This window comes from Cervus canadensis, chromosome 16 (assembly GCF_019320065.1).
Source record: "Cervus canadensis isolate Bull #8, Minnesota chromosome 16, ASM1932006v1, whole genome shotgun sequence".
NCBI classification, from domain to species: domain Eukaryota; kingdom Metazoa; phylum Chordata; class Mammalia; order Artiodactyla; family Cervidae; genus Cervus; species Cervus canadensis.
The window spans coordinates 7,280,297-7,298,046 of record NC_057401.1 but is presented as its reverse complement, the minus strand read 5'-3'; the positions used below and the strand labels follow the sequence as shown (position 1 = coordinate 7,298,046).

Genomic DNA, 17,750 nt, shown 5'->3' with positions numbered 1-17,750 from the left:
TCCTTGATGTCCAAGGATTGTTATTTTTATAATGATCCTTAAAGGCATGATGTAGTCTTATGCATTTCACTTTGCAGATTAATTTAAGTAAGATGGAAACTTTTCTCTCTTTTCCTTTTGTTCCAGACTGTAATGGAAATGTACATAAAGTCTGTAAAGATGCTGCCCCTCCGTGTACCAAGGTAACGTCTCAGTCATGTATGGATATCACATGCTTGTATGTAGCTCGCTGCTTCAATGTTACCTGTTTATGTTTTTAGATCTACTATTACTGTCTCAATTTATTTTTAAAGTGGTCATTGTAGTGATAAAATAACACATGCTCAAAGTGTATACTTATTCACTTAACTATGCACTTGTAGAAACAGAGGGAACGTTCTGTTTTTATTACATGATACGGGTGGGTTAGACTTTCTATCAGGACCTACTTGGTTTACCATTGCAAACCTTGCAAGTATGGAAATGAAGTTTAGAGCAGTAATTCTCAAATGCCAGCCAACGTCAGTCACCTGGAGGGCCTGTTAAAACACAGATTTCTGGGCCCCTCTCCCAGAATTCCTGATGCAGGAGGTCTGGGTGGGGGTTCTGAGAATTTGCATTTTGGACGTGTTCCCAGGTGATGGTACTGGTCCCCAAACCACACTGTGAGGTGTGCTGGACCAAACATTGAGGAACGTTCTCAGTGTCTGGGGGTGGGCTTGAGTAGATAGAGGGGTTTCTCATCATGTTCCTTTGTCTCCCACTGGAAACCCAGGCAGAAATGCTCGCATGAGTGAGCACAAGGACCCTTCAGAGGGAAACGCGCGGTCTCCACCTCTGTGTTATTTGAAACACACATTGTATCAGGTCACAAAGTTGAGGGTAACGTTTCAGTGCTCAAGGTCCTTGTGTCCTGTAGGTGGGAAGAATAGCCAGGAACAGAAAGAACACCTAGGAGAGAGCGCGCTGCTCTGAGCTCCTCTCTGAGCCTAGGCTGGAACGCAGGAGCTGGAGACTTTTGGTTCCCTCAGGCTTTTACTGAAGCTGGGCTCTTGCTGAGACCTGTTCTTGAGGCGCACCTCCCTTACCGTGTGCGCATCTCATTGTCATAACACTTTTCTCTTTGTTGCGTTTTATGTCCTCTGCTTTGAATTCCTCTTTGTTTGAAATAAAATAACATGAAAATGGCAAAGATAAGAAGCCTGTTCTGTTTAACAGTGGATGTTCTTGTAATCGAGTGGTGCTTTGATCTTTCTTTTTGTGTTTCTAATGTTCTTTACAGAAATTCCAAGAGAAATATAATAAGAACAAACCACAGACCATCCTTGGAAGTAAGTGATATGAAAAATAGCAAGAACTTTTTTCCATTTCATACATAACACACATTTTCCCCCTCTTTCAGTTCTCTCATTTGCCCAATTATTCCTTCTTTCATAGCATATGCTGGGCATGTTGTGGTTTAGTCACTAAGTTGTGTCCAATTCTCTTGTGACCCCGTGGAAGGTAGCCTGCTAGGCTCCTCTGTCCATGGGATTTCCCAGGCAAGAATACTGGAGTAGGTTGCCATTTCCTTCTCCAGGGGATCTTCCCAACACAGGGATTGAACTTGAGTCTCCTGCATTGGCAGGTAGGTTCTTTATTCTGAGCCACCAGGGAAGCCTCATGCTGGGCATAATTGGCATAATTTTTCTTGACAAAGAAGGCAAGAATGGCAGAAGCTCTGGAAACTTAGTAGCCTTTGTGCTACATATACTATATGATCTTTTAATATTAGGGAAGGCTGAAAGGAGGTGGTCTTATGATGTTGCCTCAATTTTAAGATGCAAATTAGTGTTATAGGCACTATTGATAACAGCCTCTTGGGGGAAAAGATAAACACCATATTGAAGTGAAGTGAAATGAAAGTTGCTCAGTTGCGTCTGACTCTTTGCAACCCCATGTCCATGGAATTCTCCAAGCCAGAATACTGGAGTGGGTAGCCGTTCCCTTCTCCAGGCGATATTCCCAACCCAGGGATCGAACCCAGGTCTCCCACATTGCGGGCAGATTCTCTATCAGCTGAGCCGCCAGGGAAGCCCAAGAATACTGGAGTGGGTAGCCTCCCTTTTCCAGTGGATCTTCCCCACCCAGAAATCGAACCAGGGCCTCCTGCCTTGCAGGTGGATTCTTTACCAGCTGAGCTACCAGGGAATCCCGAACACTACATTAAATGTACATAATTTTATGTTTTCCTAGCAGTAGCACATATTTATCTTGACCAATACCTAATACTTGCTTCTTAAGAATCACAAGAATAGGATAAAGTCCTCAAGTTGAGAATTTATAGATTCTTATCAGTCTCTGTTATTCATTATCAGAGCAACCTGGTACTTTTTAGTAGCCAGCCTGAGGCTATGATTGCATCAGCTCCATTAGAATGACAGTTGAAATTTCAGGGTATACCTGTGTTTTGTTTGCATGTGGTTAAACTCAGTGATTCTGTTTTTTCTTGAATTATACATGGTTGAAATGGGAGTAATTGTCAGCCTTTGACAGTCTTTACATTGTATGCAAGAACTAGACAGACCATCGTCCTAAGTTTGAAAATCCTTTGATTTGATGTGAGAGATCTCACAGTTTCTTCACGTATTACATAGCTTGCCCTGTGGCAGGCACTTTACGTTTGTGGTCACTTTTCACTTCAGTGCTACAACAGTGTGATCGGTGTTTTAAAAGCCATTTGAATCAGGGTTGTTAGGGAAGTATTCAAATTGATGGCAACGTGTGATTGTATGTGATGTTACACGAGAGAAAACTAGTGCAGGCAAGTGTGACATTGGCCACAGCCCTGCTTCTTCACCAGAAGTCCCTTTGACCTCAGCTGGAAGACACTCCTCAAATTCATAAGGTTAAGCATGAAGATAATTAAAAAGCATTTTAGACTTGATAGAATACCATCTGTTCCTTCTCTTAACTTAGGAGTCGTGAGAATAAAATTAAATCATACATGTGTAGAATCCTTTGTAATGTCTTAGGTTTCCATAGAAGTCTTTTTCCCCCTTTACTTGAGAAAGGTGTGCGCTAAGCGATCATACAGGATTGAAATATTTTCAGAGAGTCACCTTTAATACACATCAAATGCACATATGTAGATGCCCATAACATTTTAAACTGACCAGAAATGTACTGAAGCATCATTTCATTTTTTCGGTGTGAGAGAGAAGAGCCCAGCTTGGCTTGCAGGCTTCATCTGCCTGACATTCTTACGGCATAAAGAACAGAGTCCCCCGCATCATCCCAAGCCATTGCCATGCTGTATGCGTGTGTGTGTCTGCCTGTTTACATACACGATGTGCATTCTAGTAATAGCTAATAGCACCCTGTGTCTGTTTACAGCTGGCCCTGAGGAGTACAAGCAGCATTTTATGGGCAAGCCGTCCCAGTGTTTCCCCATTCCATCTTCTTGTTTGTTTGTGTAATCCCAGCCGCCCCCAGTTTCTCCATGTGGATATGCTGAAGCAGGCCTGCAGCCTGGTTCCAGGAGGGTGTGAGCTGGAAGGGACGTTTGAAGCAGGTGTTGGGATGTGGCCAGGAAACTGGTTTCAAGGCTGGGCTTGTAACGCGTTAGAAGCCGCCATTGGAGTGTTCAGCTTTCTGGCTTTTAAGTGACTACCTTTACTCGTTGCCCTCTTTGGAAACATCATGAAGCGTCCATTCTGATTTCCAGATTCTTCGTTTCGAGACGTCCCATCGCCTGGGCTCTCCTTGCACCCTTCCTCCTCCATGCCTATCGGCTTGCCGACGGGGAGGAAGGAAATGGCCGGGCAAGTGCATCCCTTGTCCAGAAGCGTCCCGGGCACCACCATGGAAAGGTAAGGCTCGCTGTGGTGTGACGCCTCGCTGTCCCAGTGTGGCAGCCCCTGCTGACTGTCCTCCCTGCCCCTCCAGCTTCAGGAGGCCGGGGGCACCCTTGGACTCCGAGAATGACGGCAGCGCCTGGAGAAGCAGGTCTCACTCTGACGAGCTGTTCCAGCCCATGGGCTCATCCCCCTCCACGGACTCCTTCTTAACGGAAGGTGAGGAGAAGACAGCCTTGCACTGACATGGGTTTCTGTGAGCACTGGCTGAAAGGGACGTTTTCTGAAGGACGTAAGATGGAAGCAGTTTTCTTTTATTCTGTTTAAGAGGATTCTGTTCCATGGTGTCTCTTTGGTGCAGGTTCTTCTGATAAAAACAACACTGAGCCCCAGAGGACACTCCCAGATAGTGACCAAGGGGACATGATGTATTTTTTAAGGGGACATACTCCCCAAAGAATGTGTCATAAACATGAAGAGAAGGAAATGTGTTGTGTGCTTGCTGGTTTTTAAAAATTTTTTTTACAGCTGTTGATGAATTGGAATAGGATCATACTTTAAAAAATATATATATATATATATGTATATATATATATTTCAGTTACTTAAGACTGGACTTGTCTGGATCTCTAAGATATTTATCCCCTTGTGTTGCCTCCTACTTCTGGGGGAATAAAAGCATTTTTAAAAAACGTGTTTTTGGAGAGGACAGTCTGGGGAATTGCTTGCTGTATCCAAGCTGTATTAATAGGCAGAGGAAAACCAAATGAGGGGAGAGGAGTGATGAGAGAAAGGAGTAGACTCTTCCCCATATATCTGCTTATTTTAAATCCGTTGTCATCACGTCTATACTTCTCTGAGCTGGATTCTTTCTGAGGGGTGCTGTTTGGACAAATGTTTTCCTGAAGGGGCTATGTGTGTGTTGTCAGATTCTGTCAGAAAAATCTGCACTCACATGTGACTCAAGGCCCCGTACCCTGCTTCGTGTTTGCATTGAGGATAGCAAGGCAAGTAAAGAGCAAAACCAAGTGGACAAGCACAAGATTCAGTGCAGAGTAACGTGGGGCAGAGAAATCAGTGACTTCCAGATTGTGTGAGCACGTTGTGGACTCTGCAGGTTACCAAAAATAAAACTAAAATAGAACAAGCCAAACAAAACGAAAGAATCTTCGTGTGTGTGTGTGTGTGTATGTGCACAGTCACTGTTAATACCTGATTCTGCTCTGCTTTTCATGAGCAATCTGAACCATTTCACTAGCTTGTTGGTTTCCGTTGTTTCAGTTCTGTGTCACAGTATTTTGGCTTCGTTGTTTCTATGCTCATAACAGGTTTCTTCAGGGCGGTGAGTCCATAAGCACAGGCCCTTGTGAGGGTCTGTTTGTGTTATGCGTGCTTACCCACTTTAGCTTTTCTCTTCTTAACGGATGTTAGATGTCGTGGATTCGTCTCTGTGGAGTGACCTCAGCAGTGACGCCCAGGAGTTTGAAGCAGAATCTTGGAGTCTGGTGGTGGACCCTTCATTTTGCAGTCGGCAGGAGAAGGATGTCATCCAAAGACAGGATGTCATTTTTGGTAAGCATTGCAAACGTGGTCTCTGGGCTGCGGCAGTGTGGTGCAGAGAAAAGAGCATGGATTCAAGCTGGAGTTCAGATTCTGGTTCTACCATTTCCTAGTCACTTAGTCTCAGATATAACATTAACTCACCTGAAACTCAAAATCCTTTTGTAAAATGGGGATAATGAGGCTCAGGATCAAAATGTTGTGAGGCTTAAAGGAGGCATTGTACATGCTTGGTACAAAGCAGATTTGATTTCTTCTATCCTTTTCAAGTTGACTTAGGCCTGGTCTCTGCTCATTTACCTCTTCTGTTATAAGAATCACAGTGAATGCTAACATATTTTAGGGTGGGGTAGTCAAGGCCGCTGCACATACGGCCTTGTAGTTTGCCTGCACACAGCAGGGACTCACTCACGGAGACGCAGTGGGCCTGGCAGCACTTGGACTAGTATCACGTGTGACCGTGAGTGGCAGTGCTGAGTATGGGGTTCAGTTGTGGGAGGTTTTATGACTTCATGCTGTTTGGGGTGAAGGCAGTCTGAATTAGGGAAGGTTAGAGGATAGAGTAGTTAGGAAAAAATGAAGTTTAAAAAATTTTCAAGTACGAAGTAGATGCTGACAAGTGGTCCCAGGAAGGCACCTTAACTTTAAATATGAGCCTAGCCCTTAGTTTTCACTAATCCTGTGTGTGCAAAGCACCTCGAAGTCCAGTGGTGACCAGGCCCCTTCTCCCCTGTGTGAGGCGGTTATGCAGGTCAGATGAGCTGCTGTGTGTACATGCTGTGAAATCAGTCTCGAGCTGTGTAGGAGGGAATTTCTTTGGAAAGGGTGGTGCTGTCCCCTTTAGTACTTCCCATGCAATTTGTTATATTGTAATTTTCTTATTTTATTTCTTGATTTCATATATTATCAAAAATAGCCTAACCCATTTGGGGTGAATTATCATATAGTATGGTTCAGAGCATGGGCCTTTGGGCCAGAAAGTCTTATGTTCCAGGGAAAATCGTTTACCCTCTTTTCTTCATTGGCTTTTAAAGATAAGAAAATCATTCTTATATTTGGGGTCATAATGGATTAATGGATTAAATGAAGTGACATGGTATATACTTAGTACAGAGTAGGTGTTACAAATGTGGTAGGATACAATAATAATAATAATAAATTAGTGGGTTCCCAATTAAAGAGAGTTTTGTTTATGATAATAAACAAAGCCCACATTTCGATTTGTCTTCCCTCCATGGCTGATATTTTGTATTCTTTTTTAAAACCTGTATGTAGGTTTGGAAATACTCATTAATCTAGAACCAGGACTTCTGATGCTCTTAGTAATGGTGAATTATTGTTTTCTCTCATGGTGTATTTTTAAAATTGATATATCACAAAAATTGAGATCTAAAACTCACCCTTTACAGTGTACAAACCTATATTATAGTATATTTGTAACATTTTAGTATATTTATAAAGTTGTGCAACCACCCACCACTGTCTAATTCCAGAGCAGTTCTGTACTCCAGAAAGAAACCCCGTGCCCAGGAGCAGCCATTCCCCTTTGCCCCTCCCACCAGCACCTGGAAACCACTCATCTATTTTCTGTCCCTATGAATTTGTCTATTCTGGACATATGGTGTAAATTGTACAATATTTAGGTTTTGGTGCCTGGCTACTTTCACTTATACTGTTTTCAAGGTTCATCCATGCTATAATATAATTCAGTACTCTATTCCTTTTTGTGGTTGAGTGATAGTTAATTGTACAGATATACCACACTTTATACCACACTTTGTTCTTCTGATCATGACTTGATGGTCGTTTTGGGTTGTTGCCAATTTGTGGGTCACATGGTAACTTTATGTTTAGCCTTTTGAAGAACTGTTTTCCAAAGCAGCTATAACATTTTACATTCACACCAGTGATGTATGAGGGTTTTGATTTCTCCATACCCTTACCAAGGCTTCTTTATTGTTCATCCTTTAAATCACAATTATTGTAGTATATGTAATGTGGTGTCTCATGGTAGTTTTGATTTATGTTTCCCGGATGGCTAATGATGTTGCTCGTGTTTTCGTTTGCTCATTGGCTATTAGTATATCTCTTTAGACAAACTTCTATTCAAATCTTTTGCCTATTTTGAACTGTTGTGTTTTTTTTTATTGTTGAGTTAAAAGAGTTCTTTATATGTTCTGGACTCGGGTCCCTTATCAAATACATGATTTGCAATTATTTTCTCCTGTTACATGGATTGTTGTTTTCACTTTCTTGATAATGTCCCTTGATCATAACACATTGGTTTCTCTTGGAGAAAGTAGAACTTTGGAGACAGATCCAGTAATGGAAAGGACCTACTGTTGTATGCATTGAAGAACTTTATTGTATTTAATTCAATGTAATTCACCAAGCTAATTGTGCTCCTCAGTTCAGTTCAGTCACTCAGTCGTATCCGACTCTTTGCTACCCCATGGACTGCAGCATGCCAGGCCTCCCTGTCCATCACCAGCTCCTGGAGTTTACTCAAACTCAGGTCCATTGAGTCAGTGACGCCATCCAACCATCTCATTCTCTGTCGTCTCCTTCTCCTCTTGCCTTCAATCTTTCCCAGCATCAGGGTCTTTTCAAATTGTGCTCCTACTCAATGCAAAAAAAAAAAAAACAAGAGGTAAACTAAGTTATGTTTTATGGAGTATTCAGGACAAAATAAAACTTGGTTCCCAACTGAAGTACCTGAAGATGTTAGCTGGTTATATTATGAAAGTTTGATACATTGGATTCTGTATATATTGGACTTAACTTTTACATATCCTCTTATAATATCAGAGAAGAAGAGAATAATTTTGAGCTTACATTAAAGATTTAGTCAATGCTGATTTAATAGTAGAAGAGTATTGTTATTCCTAAACCTTCCCTCTTTTTTTATTTGTGTAATATACAGTGTTAAGCTACAAATTTAGGTCAATAGGGATGCTTTTGAAAAAAGTTGAGGTCTGACGGACATATGACATTATGTTAGTTTCATGACAACTTAATGATATTTGTATATATATTGCAAAATGATCACCACAGTAAATCTAATTAACCTCTAGGGATACATGTTTTAAACCTTGTTTCTGCTCACCTGTTCCAGAGCTAATGCAGACAGAAATGCATCACATCCAGACCCTGTTCATCATGTCTGAGATCTTCAGGAAAGGGATGAAAGAGGAGCTGCAGCTGGACCACAGCACTGTGGACAAAATCTTCCCCTGTTTAGATGAGTTACTTGAAATCCACAAGCATTTCTTCTATAGTATGAAGGAGCGAAGGCAGGAATCCTGTGTTGGCAATGACAGGAATTTCATCATCAACCGAATTGGAGATATTCTAGTACAACAGGTGAGAAAGGTTTGAAAGTCTCAAAATCTCAAAGCCTAAAGGTACAGACTCTCTAGTGTTCAAAGCCTGCAGGGAACTGAAATCGATTTCATTACTATTATTGACAGTTGGTTTTCTTTTATTTGATGCTGGAGTGTGTGACTGATGTCTGAGAGCTTTTAACAGCCAGTGGATGGCTCTTCTGTGTTGCAGGGTGCCTGGATCATCCATCTGTCTATCACTGTCTCCAGCTAGAGGAGCAGCCACAAATGATTTCCTTATGAAAATTCACTTCTTGATGTGATGGGCTGTCTAATAACATGCCTCTCCCATTGGCCGTTGATAGTCTCATCAGTATTTGCAAAATAAGCATTGCCTAATTTTAGTAGTGAGGCAGATCTATTATCATGAGAGCCCTGGAGTTCATGCCTGATAGATAAGCAAATTTCACTAGAAGGAGGCACTTTTTAGGTGCTTGGGATGATTGAGGTATCAATGAGAATAGGCTGTGCCACTCATCTGTAAAAAAACAATGTATTGCTGGCAATTTGTATTGGCCCCCGATCTCTCTGAAAGAAGCTCTCCATTTAAAACATGCTAATGTGTGCATGCATTCTCAGTCGTATCTAACTCTTTGTGACCCTATGGACAGTAGCCCACCAGGCTCCTCTGTCCATGGAATTTTCAAGGCAAGAATACTGGGTGGGTTGCCATTTCCTCCTCCAGGGAACCTTCTCCAACCAGGGATCAAACCGCATCTCCTATGCCTCCTGCATTGTAGGTAGATTCTTTACCGCAGAGCCACTGGGGGAAGCCCCAGAACATGCTAATACAAAAGTTAAATAACATGCATCCAGAAGCCTTAAAATGGCAGGGACTTTTAAGGTACTTCCACTATATTACCTCACCTAATCTCCACTATATAGTGAGGTAAATATTATTTTCCCTAAAACTGAAGTATGGAGAAGTAATGACTTTCCCAAGTTCACACATCTTGTTAAATGGCATAGCTGGGGTTTAAGTTAAGAATATGTTATTTTGAGATACCATGGGAACATGCTGGGGAAGCTTGCTACCATCACTAGTCTTTAAGTCCCAGTAAGGTAGGGAGTCTCATCTATTTGGTTACTACTCTATTTCAATACCTAGAACAGTGCTGGGTACTATAAATATTTATTGAATGAATGGGCCTGCAATGCAGGAGACCCGGGTTCGATTCCTGGCTCGGGAAGATCCCCTGGAGAAGGAAATGGCAGCCCACTCCAGTATTCTTGCCTGGACAATCCCATGGACAGAGGAGCCTGGCAGGCTTCGGCCCATGGGGTTCCAAGAGTCGGGTACGATTTAGCAACTAAACCACCACCATGGATTGCTTGGGAAAAACACACCAGGTATTCACTCCAGGGCTATGTTTTGTAGTCGCTTAAAGCATTTGAGGAGAGGCATGGAGATCTCTCACTAGTTACTTTAGTTTGGCTTTCTCTAAGTAGATGCCAAAATGTCATGTTCAGAATATTAATTTTATATCAGTTTCACCCTGTCACAGACACCAAAGGAATTTAGTTGTTGGTCTATAGACTAAACATTTAAATATACTAAATACAAATATTTGTAATACACAAAAAGAAAAAAAAAATCCTGATAATTGCCCCAGATCTTTTCCCTCATGTCTCACTGTGTAAAAATCCACACTAGTGTTAAGTTTCTAATCAAAGTGCTGAATGTTTTGCATCTAATCTTTAAAGTCCTCGACCTGTACTATCTTCATAATTCACCCCAAACATTTACAGTGCAAGGTTAAGAGACAGTAAAGTACTTTGCAAGACAGTTTGAATTAAAATGTCTAATTGTGTCTTTGTGAACTCGAATCTGAGTGCTTTCAAAAATGAAGTGCAAGATTATTTTATCATTTGAAAGTATTTCCATCTATCTTTCTGCCCTTGATACAATCATGACTTAAAATATTTTTTTGTTCTTTCATCACTTTCATAGTTGACAGAAGTTTCACATTTCTACCAGTTTTTTATTTAATTTGGGTGGAAATTGAGGACAAGGTTTGGGAAGCTGGCTGTTAGCACAGGGTAAAGCCTGGCGGTCTTTTGGATAAAGCACACACTTTTCCAACCGGGGGAAAATCCTTGGTATTCAGAGAAAGGATTAAGTCTGCTTTTGTGTTCCTGTTCGTGGACACGCTTAGTCGGTGTGGCGGGCTTCCTTCCAATACCGTGTAAATAAAATTGTCTCCTGAACAATATAGTAGCAAAGTCCTCAGACCGTGGCTGTGGGAGTGGCGCTCTGTGGGCACAGAGGGCGTGCAAGCTGCTGAGGGGTGTGTGAGCGGGCCTGGGGAAATCCCACATTCCAGTCTTAGACGCCAGGTCTCAGGAGGCCGACTGGAATGTGATGGTAATTTAGTCAGTGGGAACTTGTGTTGGTGAGGAATTCTGAACATGTGGAGCATGGTGGGTATATAGCAGTGGTTTTCCAATTTCAGGTACATAGACGTCTCTTAGAGCTTGTAAAGAATGAGGTATCCTATGTACCCACCGCCTACCTAGTGTGTTGTTTGATAGCACTGGGTCTGGGATTTGGCATTTTAAAATTATTTTCCGCCAATACTAATCTCATTATGTATCAGCCGAGGTGCTGATAGAGATACAAAAAAATTACAGAATGTTGCTGTCATCATGAAGATTCCTCATCTGGCCATTTTATAGCCACACCTCCTTCTCTCCTGTCTCCAACTGCTGGCCATCACTAATCTGTTCTCTGTCATTTCAGTCATGACATATAAGTGATATACATGTTATATAGGTTATATACAGGGTACGTCCCTTTGGATGGACTGTTTTTCACTCAGCACAGCTCTCCCCATCACTCGGATGGCCGTGTGTGAGCTGTATGCTGCGGTGTGGACGTGCCGCAGTTTGTTGAATCACTCACTTACTCAGGAGCACCTGGTTATTGCTCGTGTGCTCAGCTGCTCAGTCGTGTCCGACTCCTTGTGGCCCCGTGGACTGCAGCCCACCAGGCTCCTCCGTCCATGGGATTGCCAGGCAAGAATACTGGAGTGGGTTGCCATTTCCTCCTCCAGAGGACCTTCTTGATCCAGGGACTGAGCCCACGTCTCCTGCATTGGCAACAGATTCTTTATCACTGAACCTTCTGGGAATCCATGCACACGTGAGCACATGAACAGTCACATGCAGATTTGTGTGCATATTTTAAGTTATCATTTCTCTGGGGTCAGTGCCTGGGAGTACAGTTTCTGGGTTGTATGGTTGGTAGTTGCATGTTTAATTTTATAAGAAACTGCCAACTGGTTTTCAGAGAGGATGTAACATTTTACGTTCCTATCAACAATGTCCTGGTAATGCAGTTTCTCCACGCCCTCACCAGCATTAAGAATTGTCACTATTTTTCATTTAACTATTCTGAGAGGTGTGTAGTAGTGTCTTGTTGTGGTTTAAATTACATTTCCCCAGTGGCTTATGATGTTGGCCAGGTTTCATATGCTTCCTTGCATATATGTGTATGTCCTCTCTGGTGAGATGTCTGTCCTTGTCTTTTGCCCATTTTCTGTTTGGATTGTTTTCTTACTGTTGAACAGTTATTTCTTTATCTATTCCAGATACTAACCTCCAGGCAGATAGGTAGTTTGTGAATATTTTCTCTAAATCTGTAACTTCTGTAATTTGGGTAAACTCCAATATGTCAAGTTTTCACTTTAAGGTTCAGGCTCTTGGTTTCAAGTCTAAGAACTCTTTATCTAGCATGAGATTCCAAAGATTTTTCTCCTGTTTTTTTTGTAGTTTTACGTTTTTAAGTTTTATGCTTTACATTTAAGTCTGTGATCCATTTGGAGTTAATTTTTCTATAAAATACGAGACTTCGGTCACGATTCTTTTTTGTTTTCACCTGTGAATGTTCAGCTGCTCTAATATTGTCTGTTGAAGGGGCTATCCATCTTCCAATAAATTGCTTTGCTCTCTGTCAAAATCTGTTGGGCATTTTGGGTTCCTATTTTGTTCCATTGATGTTTGTGTATCATCCCATAGTGATAGTTAAGACTATATATAATAAATCTTGTTATGTAATAATATATCTAATAATAAGTTATATAATAAACCTTGAAATTGAGTAGACAGTTCTTTTACTTTATTATTTTTCGACATTATTTTTAGCTATTCTGGTTCCTTTACCTTTGGTATAAATTCTAGAACAATCATCTAGATCTCTAAAAACTTGCTAGGTTTATTAAGAATTGCATTAAACCTGTACACTCATTTGAGGAGAAGTGACATTTTTAGTGTGTTGACTCTTCCAGTCTATGAACGTGGTGTATTTCTTTAAATATTTGATTTCTTTCATCAGCATTGTGTAGTTCTTAGCACACAAGGTCTCTGTATGTTTTGTTAGATTTGTAGCAATGTATTCTTGTTGGGGGTTTAAGAATCATCTCCTGAGATGTATTTGCCTCAAACAGATAAAACTATGAGCAACGTTGAAAAGTCCAGAAATAGTGATGAACTTCCTGAGGGGGTGTAGGTATATTTTGGTTTCTGTTGCAGTGACCTTCAACATGGATGTGTATATGTGGGGTGATCAGAGTCTGAAAGACTGGCATTCACATTATTCAGCGGATTCTCTCCATACCAGCTTACGATTCTAAGTCGGTTCCTTTGTAGATTTTTCAGCAGAGATTTTTCTACAGGTTAAGGTTTTTGAAATACCCAGTCCCTGTTTCTACTTGTGACTATCAGTTAATAAATTGGCCTTCTGGTTACTTCTCTTTCTCTGTCATCTTGGTTAATAATAGCCTGCCTCTTGACCCATTTGTGATGACAAAAATCAAGTTCCTAACTGAGCTCTGAGTTCATGGACATGATCAGTTAGCCAATGTAAACGTCAGTTTTCCTGAGGATCGCTGAATATGCCCTATACCCTTCCTTCAATCTATAAAAGTATTAAAACTGCAAATTGAAATTATAAAGTTGTGTAAACACACAGAACATAGAAGATAGCAAATGTTTTTCATTTGGCTATTGATAATTTAGTTCAATATCATATAACCACATATAATCACATATAATCCTCTTACCTATTGATTACTTCCTCTTTCTTTAAAAGGTATGTATGGAAGAGAACTGATTGTGGTCAGAAATTCCAGGAATTTATTCTTTATTTGCAAAGAATGCATTGAAATATATGAAAATTGCATGTTCTTTTTAGTGTTTAAAAGGTGAAAGTGAAGTCGCTTAGTTATGTCCAACTCTTTGTGACACCATGGACTGTAGCCTACCAGATTCCTCTGTCCATGGGATTCTCCAGGCAAGAATACTGGAGTGTGGAGTGAGTTGCCATTTCCTTCTTCAGGGGATCTTCCTGACCCAGGGATCAAACCCGGGTCTCCTACATTGCAGACAGACGCTTTACCCTCTGAGCCACTTAGAACTGACTAAATTTTCAAACCATCATTGAAATGTTATTCTTCTCAGTTTTCAGAAGAAAATGCAAATAAAATGAAGAAAATATATGGGGAATTCTGTAGCCATCACAAAGAGGCTGTTAGCCTCTTTAAAGAACTCCAGCAGAATAAAAAGTTTCAGAATTTTATTAAGGCAAGTATTTAAAAACTTACAAAATGGTAAGCCAACATAAAGTTCATGCTTGTTTTTTACATGATCTAAGCAAGTTTCACATCTAGGTACTGTTTTTCAAGGAAGAAGAAAGTGATATGTTTGTGGCAAAGATAGAAGACTGCTTTTTCTGTTTTAGTAAAATATTTTTCCCAAATCATTTACTTTTGTATTTATATTTGTGAAGACATGTTTTCCATACTTTTGAGCACCTTTGTAGTATCTTATGAAGCTATTTTATGCTGTGACAAGTAATAAGTCAGAAGAGTCACAGTAAAAATAAAGAATCCACTCCAGTGCCTCTGGATTAATTGCAAGCAAATCTGTGATGCACCTCATTTCACATATAACTTGTATATCTGAACAATATATATTTAAAAAAATTACAGTGGCATTATTATACTTACATAAACAATAATTCTTTAATACCTTCAAAGAATTGGCCAGTATTCAAAATTCCCTGATTATCTCATAAAATTGGATTGCTTAAATTAGGATCTGACCAAGGTTTAGATATTGTATGCAGGGCTTATGTCTTTTAAATCACCTTTAAAATTGAATGTGCCCTATCCCATTTTTTGGTGTCCAACTTATTGAAGGAATTTGTCCCTTAGAGTTTCACAGACTCTAATTTTTTTATCTACCATTTTAGGAATGCTACCAGATTCTCCTTTTAAAAAAAATACATGTATATTAAGAACTTGAAATGAAGACTGAGGTTTTTAGAAAAAAGTTGCCCTGATTAGAGGAAACTTTAAGTACTATGATAAAGAACAACAAATGTAGAGGAAAACCTGTTGGGAAAACAAATAGTTAATTGCAAACTCCAAAATATAACTGATTTCTGAGTGTTTTTCAAAATTTTTGCTATTCACGAATCTTAGCACTTTTATGTATTAAAACTTGCTCATTTTGGAATTAGCTATATCAGAGTAACTTGAAACTTATTAATTTTGGAGATTCGGGTTGTTGATATTAATTTCAAAGTATACAATTTAATGAAGATAATGTTTTAATTAATGATCATGTTATGTCTGAATAGAATGATACCATTGCAGATTCTTTGTATTGTTAAATTCCTACCTAAAGAGAAAATACAGATAATGTTTGTATATATTAAAATATATATGCATATATATTTTAAGCTCCGAAATAGTAATCTTTTGGCTCGACGCCGAGGAATTCCAGAATGCATTCTGCTGGTCACTCAGCGCATCACAAAATACCCTGTTTTGGTGGAAAGGATATTGCAGTACACAAAGGGTGAGTGATGACTTCTGGGATCAACATTTGTCTCTTTCATTAGGTTTAAACATCGCTGAGGTGTTGTAAACATTTATAAATGTTTGTGGCATCTGATTCATAAAAATTGTTCATTATAGAAAAACTGTAAAGCCTTAGGATTTGGATCCATTGTGAAAAGTTCTCTTTCATAATGTGACTTGCCCAATAGTCTGAATGCCTCCAAGCAGCCCAAAGCAAGTAGGCTTCCTCATACTCTGACCCTGTCTTTCCCATCTCTATTTCCCCCACATCCAAACCTTAATACCTCTTATTCATCTTCCCATTACCCTCCCAGCAGTGATTTGTTAGATTGAGGATGATTTATGAAGCAGCTATTTTTGACCCTGTCAACTCATCAAAGACTGACATCTGGGAATCCTCTGAGACACTGTTAATCCACATGACTGTTCTGTAAGCTCTGTGAGGGGTTATTAGTTCAATAGGTAGTCCTGTGGTTGGTACAAATAGGTTATCAATAATAGAACAGTGCAGTGAATGGATAGGTAAAAGTGCCTGTTCCTCAAGGATCAGGCTTATTGATCATGAGTGAATTATTAGGATGGTAGTGTCTTATGTTAACAAGGGCTTTGGTTTAACTTTGTGTAAATTTGTGTGGCCATTGCAGATACTTGGCTCGGCCACTCATTAGTTGGGCAACTTAATGAAATGAGCCTCAGTGCTCTCCACCAAATGAGAATACTAGTCCTTATCTTATAGATTTGGTGAGAGGGTTAAATAAGATGGTCTCAGAAAGTGCTCAGTATACAACCTAATATAAATAAGGTGCTTGATAAGTGGGAGCTGTTTTTATTATCTTTATTATGATCAGTTGACTTGAAGACCATGAAAATGTTCTTGCCCACTCTAAAAAGTCAACTTCTAACATCCTTTCATTGGTAGGGGTCTTGGTGAGTAGAAATGCATGATTGAGTCTTTCCGTTTTTTTAGTCACATTAGAATGTGAGTTTAGTCAGGAATGGTAGCACCCATTCCTTATGTCCCATTTTTATTGCTTTCTATAATTAATATACAAGAAAATATAAGCACAATGTAAAGAGACACGCTTCATAATTTGTTCTTGGTGAAAGAATGAAAAAGAAATTAAGACTTTCAGTTTGTATCATGGTTATATTTTCTTTCTTAATTTTAATGTTGTCTAAGAACTGTCGGATTGTGTGAGGTCAGCTACTGCTGCTCCAAGAATCGTCCATGTCAAATTCCAGGTAGAATGTGAGACAGTGATTACAGCTTGGTATGTTGGAAGTGAGAATTGAGTTCTGGCTCCTCAGGTAGAGCTGTCATAGTGGCTGAGTGAACACTGCCTCCTTGATTAAGGCAGACCTCTCCCCCAGTTCTTTCTCTGGCTTCTGGGCACACGAGGTCCTGTGACTGTACTAGGGCAGTGCTTTTGGAACGTGATTAGAATACCCTTTACCTGGAGATCTTGTTTACAAGCAGAGTCTGCTTCAGTAGGACTGAGATAGAACCCAAAGCAAGCATTCCTGACAAGACTTCTGGGTGGTGTGCACATTCCTGCACTTTTGAGTTATAGGCTGTTAAAAGACAGTAATTTATCCCTGAAGATCAGAAACCTTTTCTTGCCTTATTTTAAGTCACTTTGCAATTCAACTTTGATTTTCTCTACTCAGCTTTCCTATATTTGAAATACACTCTTTATAAAGAAGAATCTTTATTTTTGGTGGTGGGGACTGCTGCTTAGGTGAGTGACAGGGCAGTAAAGTCTCGAAGTAAAGGCAGTAGGTTCTATCGTGGGCAACGAGAAAATCTTCCTTGTTAACCACAGTGTCACAAGCTGTTCCTTGGTTGTCTGACTAAGCTTTCACGTACCTGCTTAAGGCATTTAGAGCCTGGAACGTTTAGATCCTTCAGAGGACAAGTCCTTATTCCATTTCACTGCTCTTCCCGTGTATTTACTTCTGCTGTTCTAGGCTCTAGAGAATCTTTTATTTTCTCTGTCAACTTTCTTTTCTTCTCTCCTAGCAGTTTCTGACTTCCTGAAACTTTCTCTTTCAGTTCCATTCACCTCAATAAACATCAGTTAGTTTTTTAAACATCAAATTTAGAAAATAGTTAAATTGACTTCATCGGA

The 17,750-nt window shown here is 40.1% G+C and overlaps 1 protein-coding gene across 7 annotated transcripts in view; it reads left to right on the top strand.

The window, feature by feature from the left end:
• ARHGEF28 (Rho guanine nucleotide exchange factor 28) overlaps positions 1–17,750 on the top strand; it is a 326,249-nt gene that overhangs the window by 247,206 nt on the left and 61,293 nt on the right. For all 7 annotated transcript variants that reach the window (XM_043488559.1, XM_043488558.1, XM_043488553.1 and 4 more), the window contains 8 exons: positions 127–182; positions 1,262–1,310; positions 3,686–3,830; positions 3,907–4,034; positions 5,247–5,387; positions 8,491–8,738; positions 14,216–14,338; positions 15,502–15,619. In XM_043488559.1, coding sequence (XP_043344494.1) covers positions 127–182; positions 1,262–1,310; positions 3,686–3,830; positions 3,907–4,034; positions 5,247–5,387; positions 8,491–8,738; positions 14,216–14,338; positions 15,502–15,619 — 1,008 coding nt within the window. The remainder of the gene's footprint in view (positions 1–126; positions 183–1,261; positions 1,311–3,685; positions 3,831–3,906; positions 4,035–5,246; positions 5,388–8,490; positions 8,739–14,215; positions 14,339–15,501; positions 15,620–17,750) is intronic.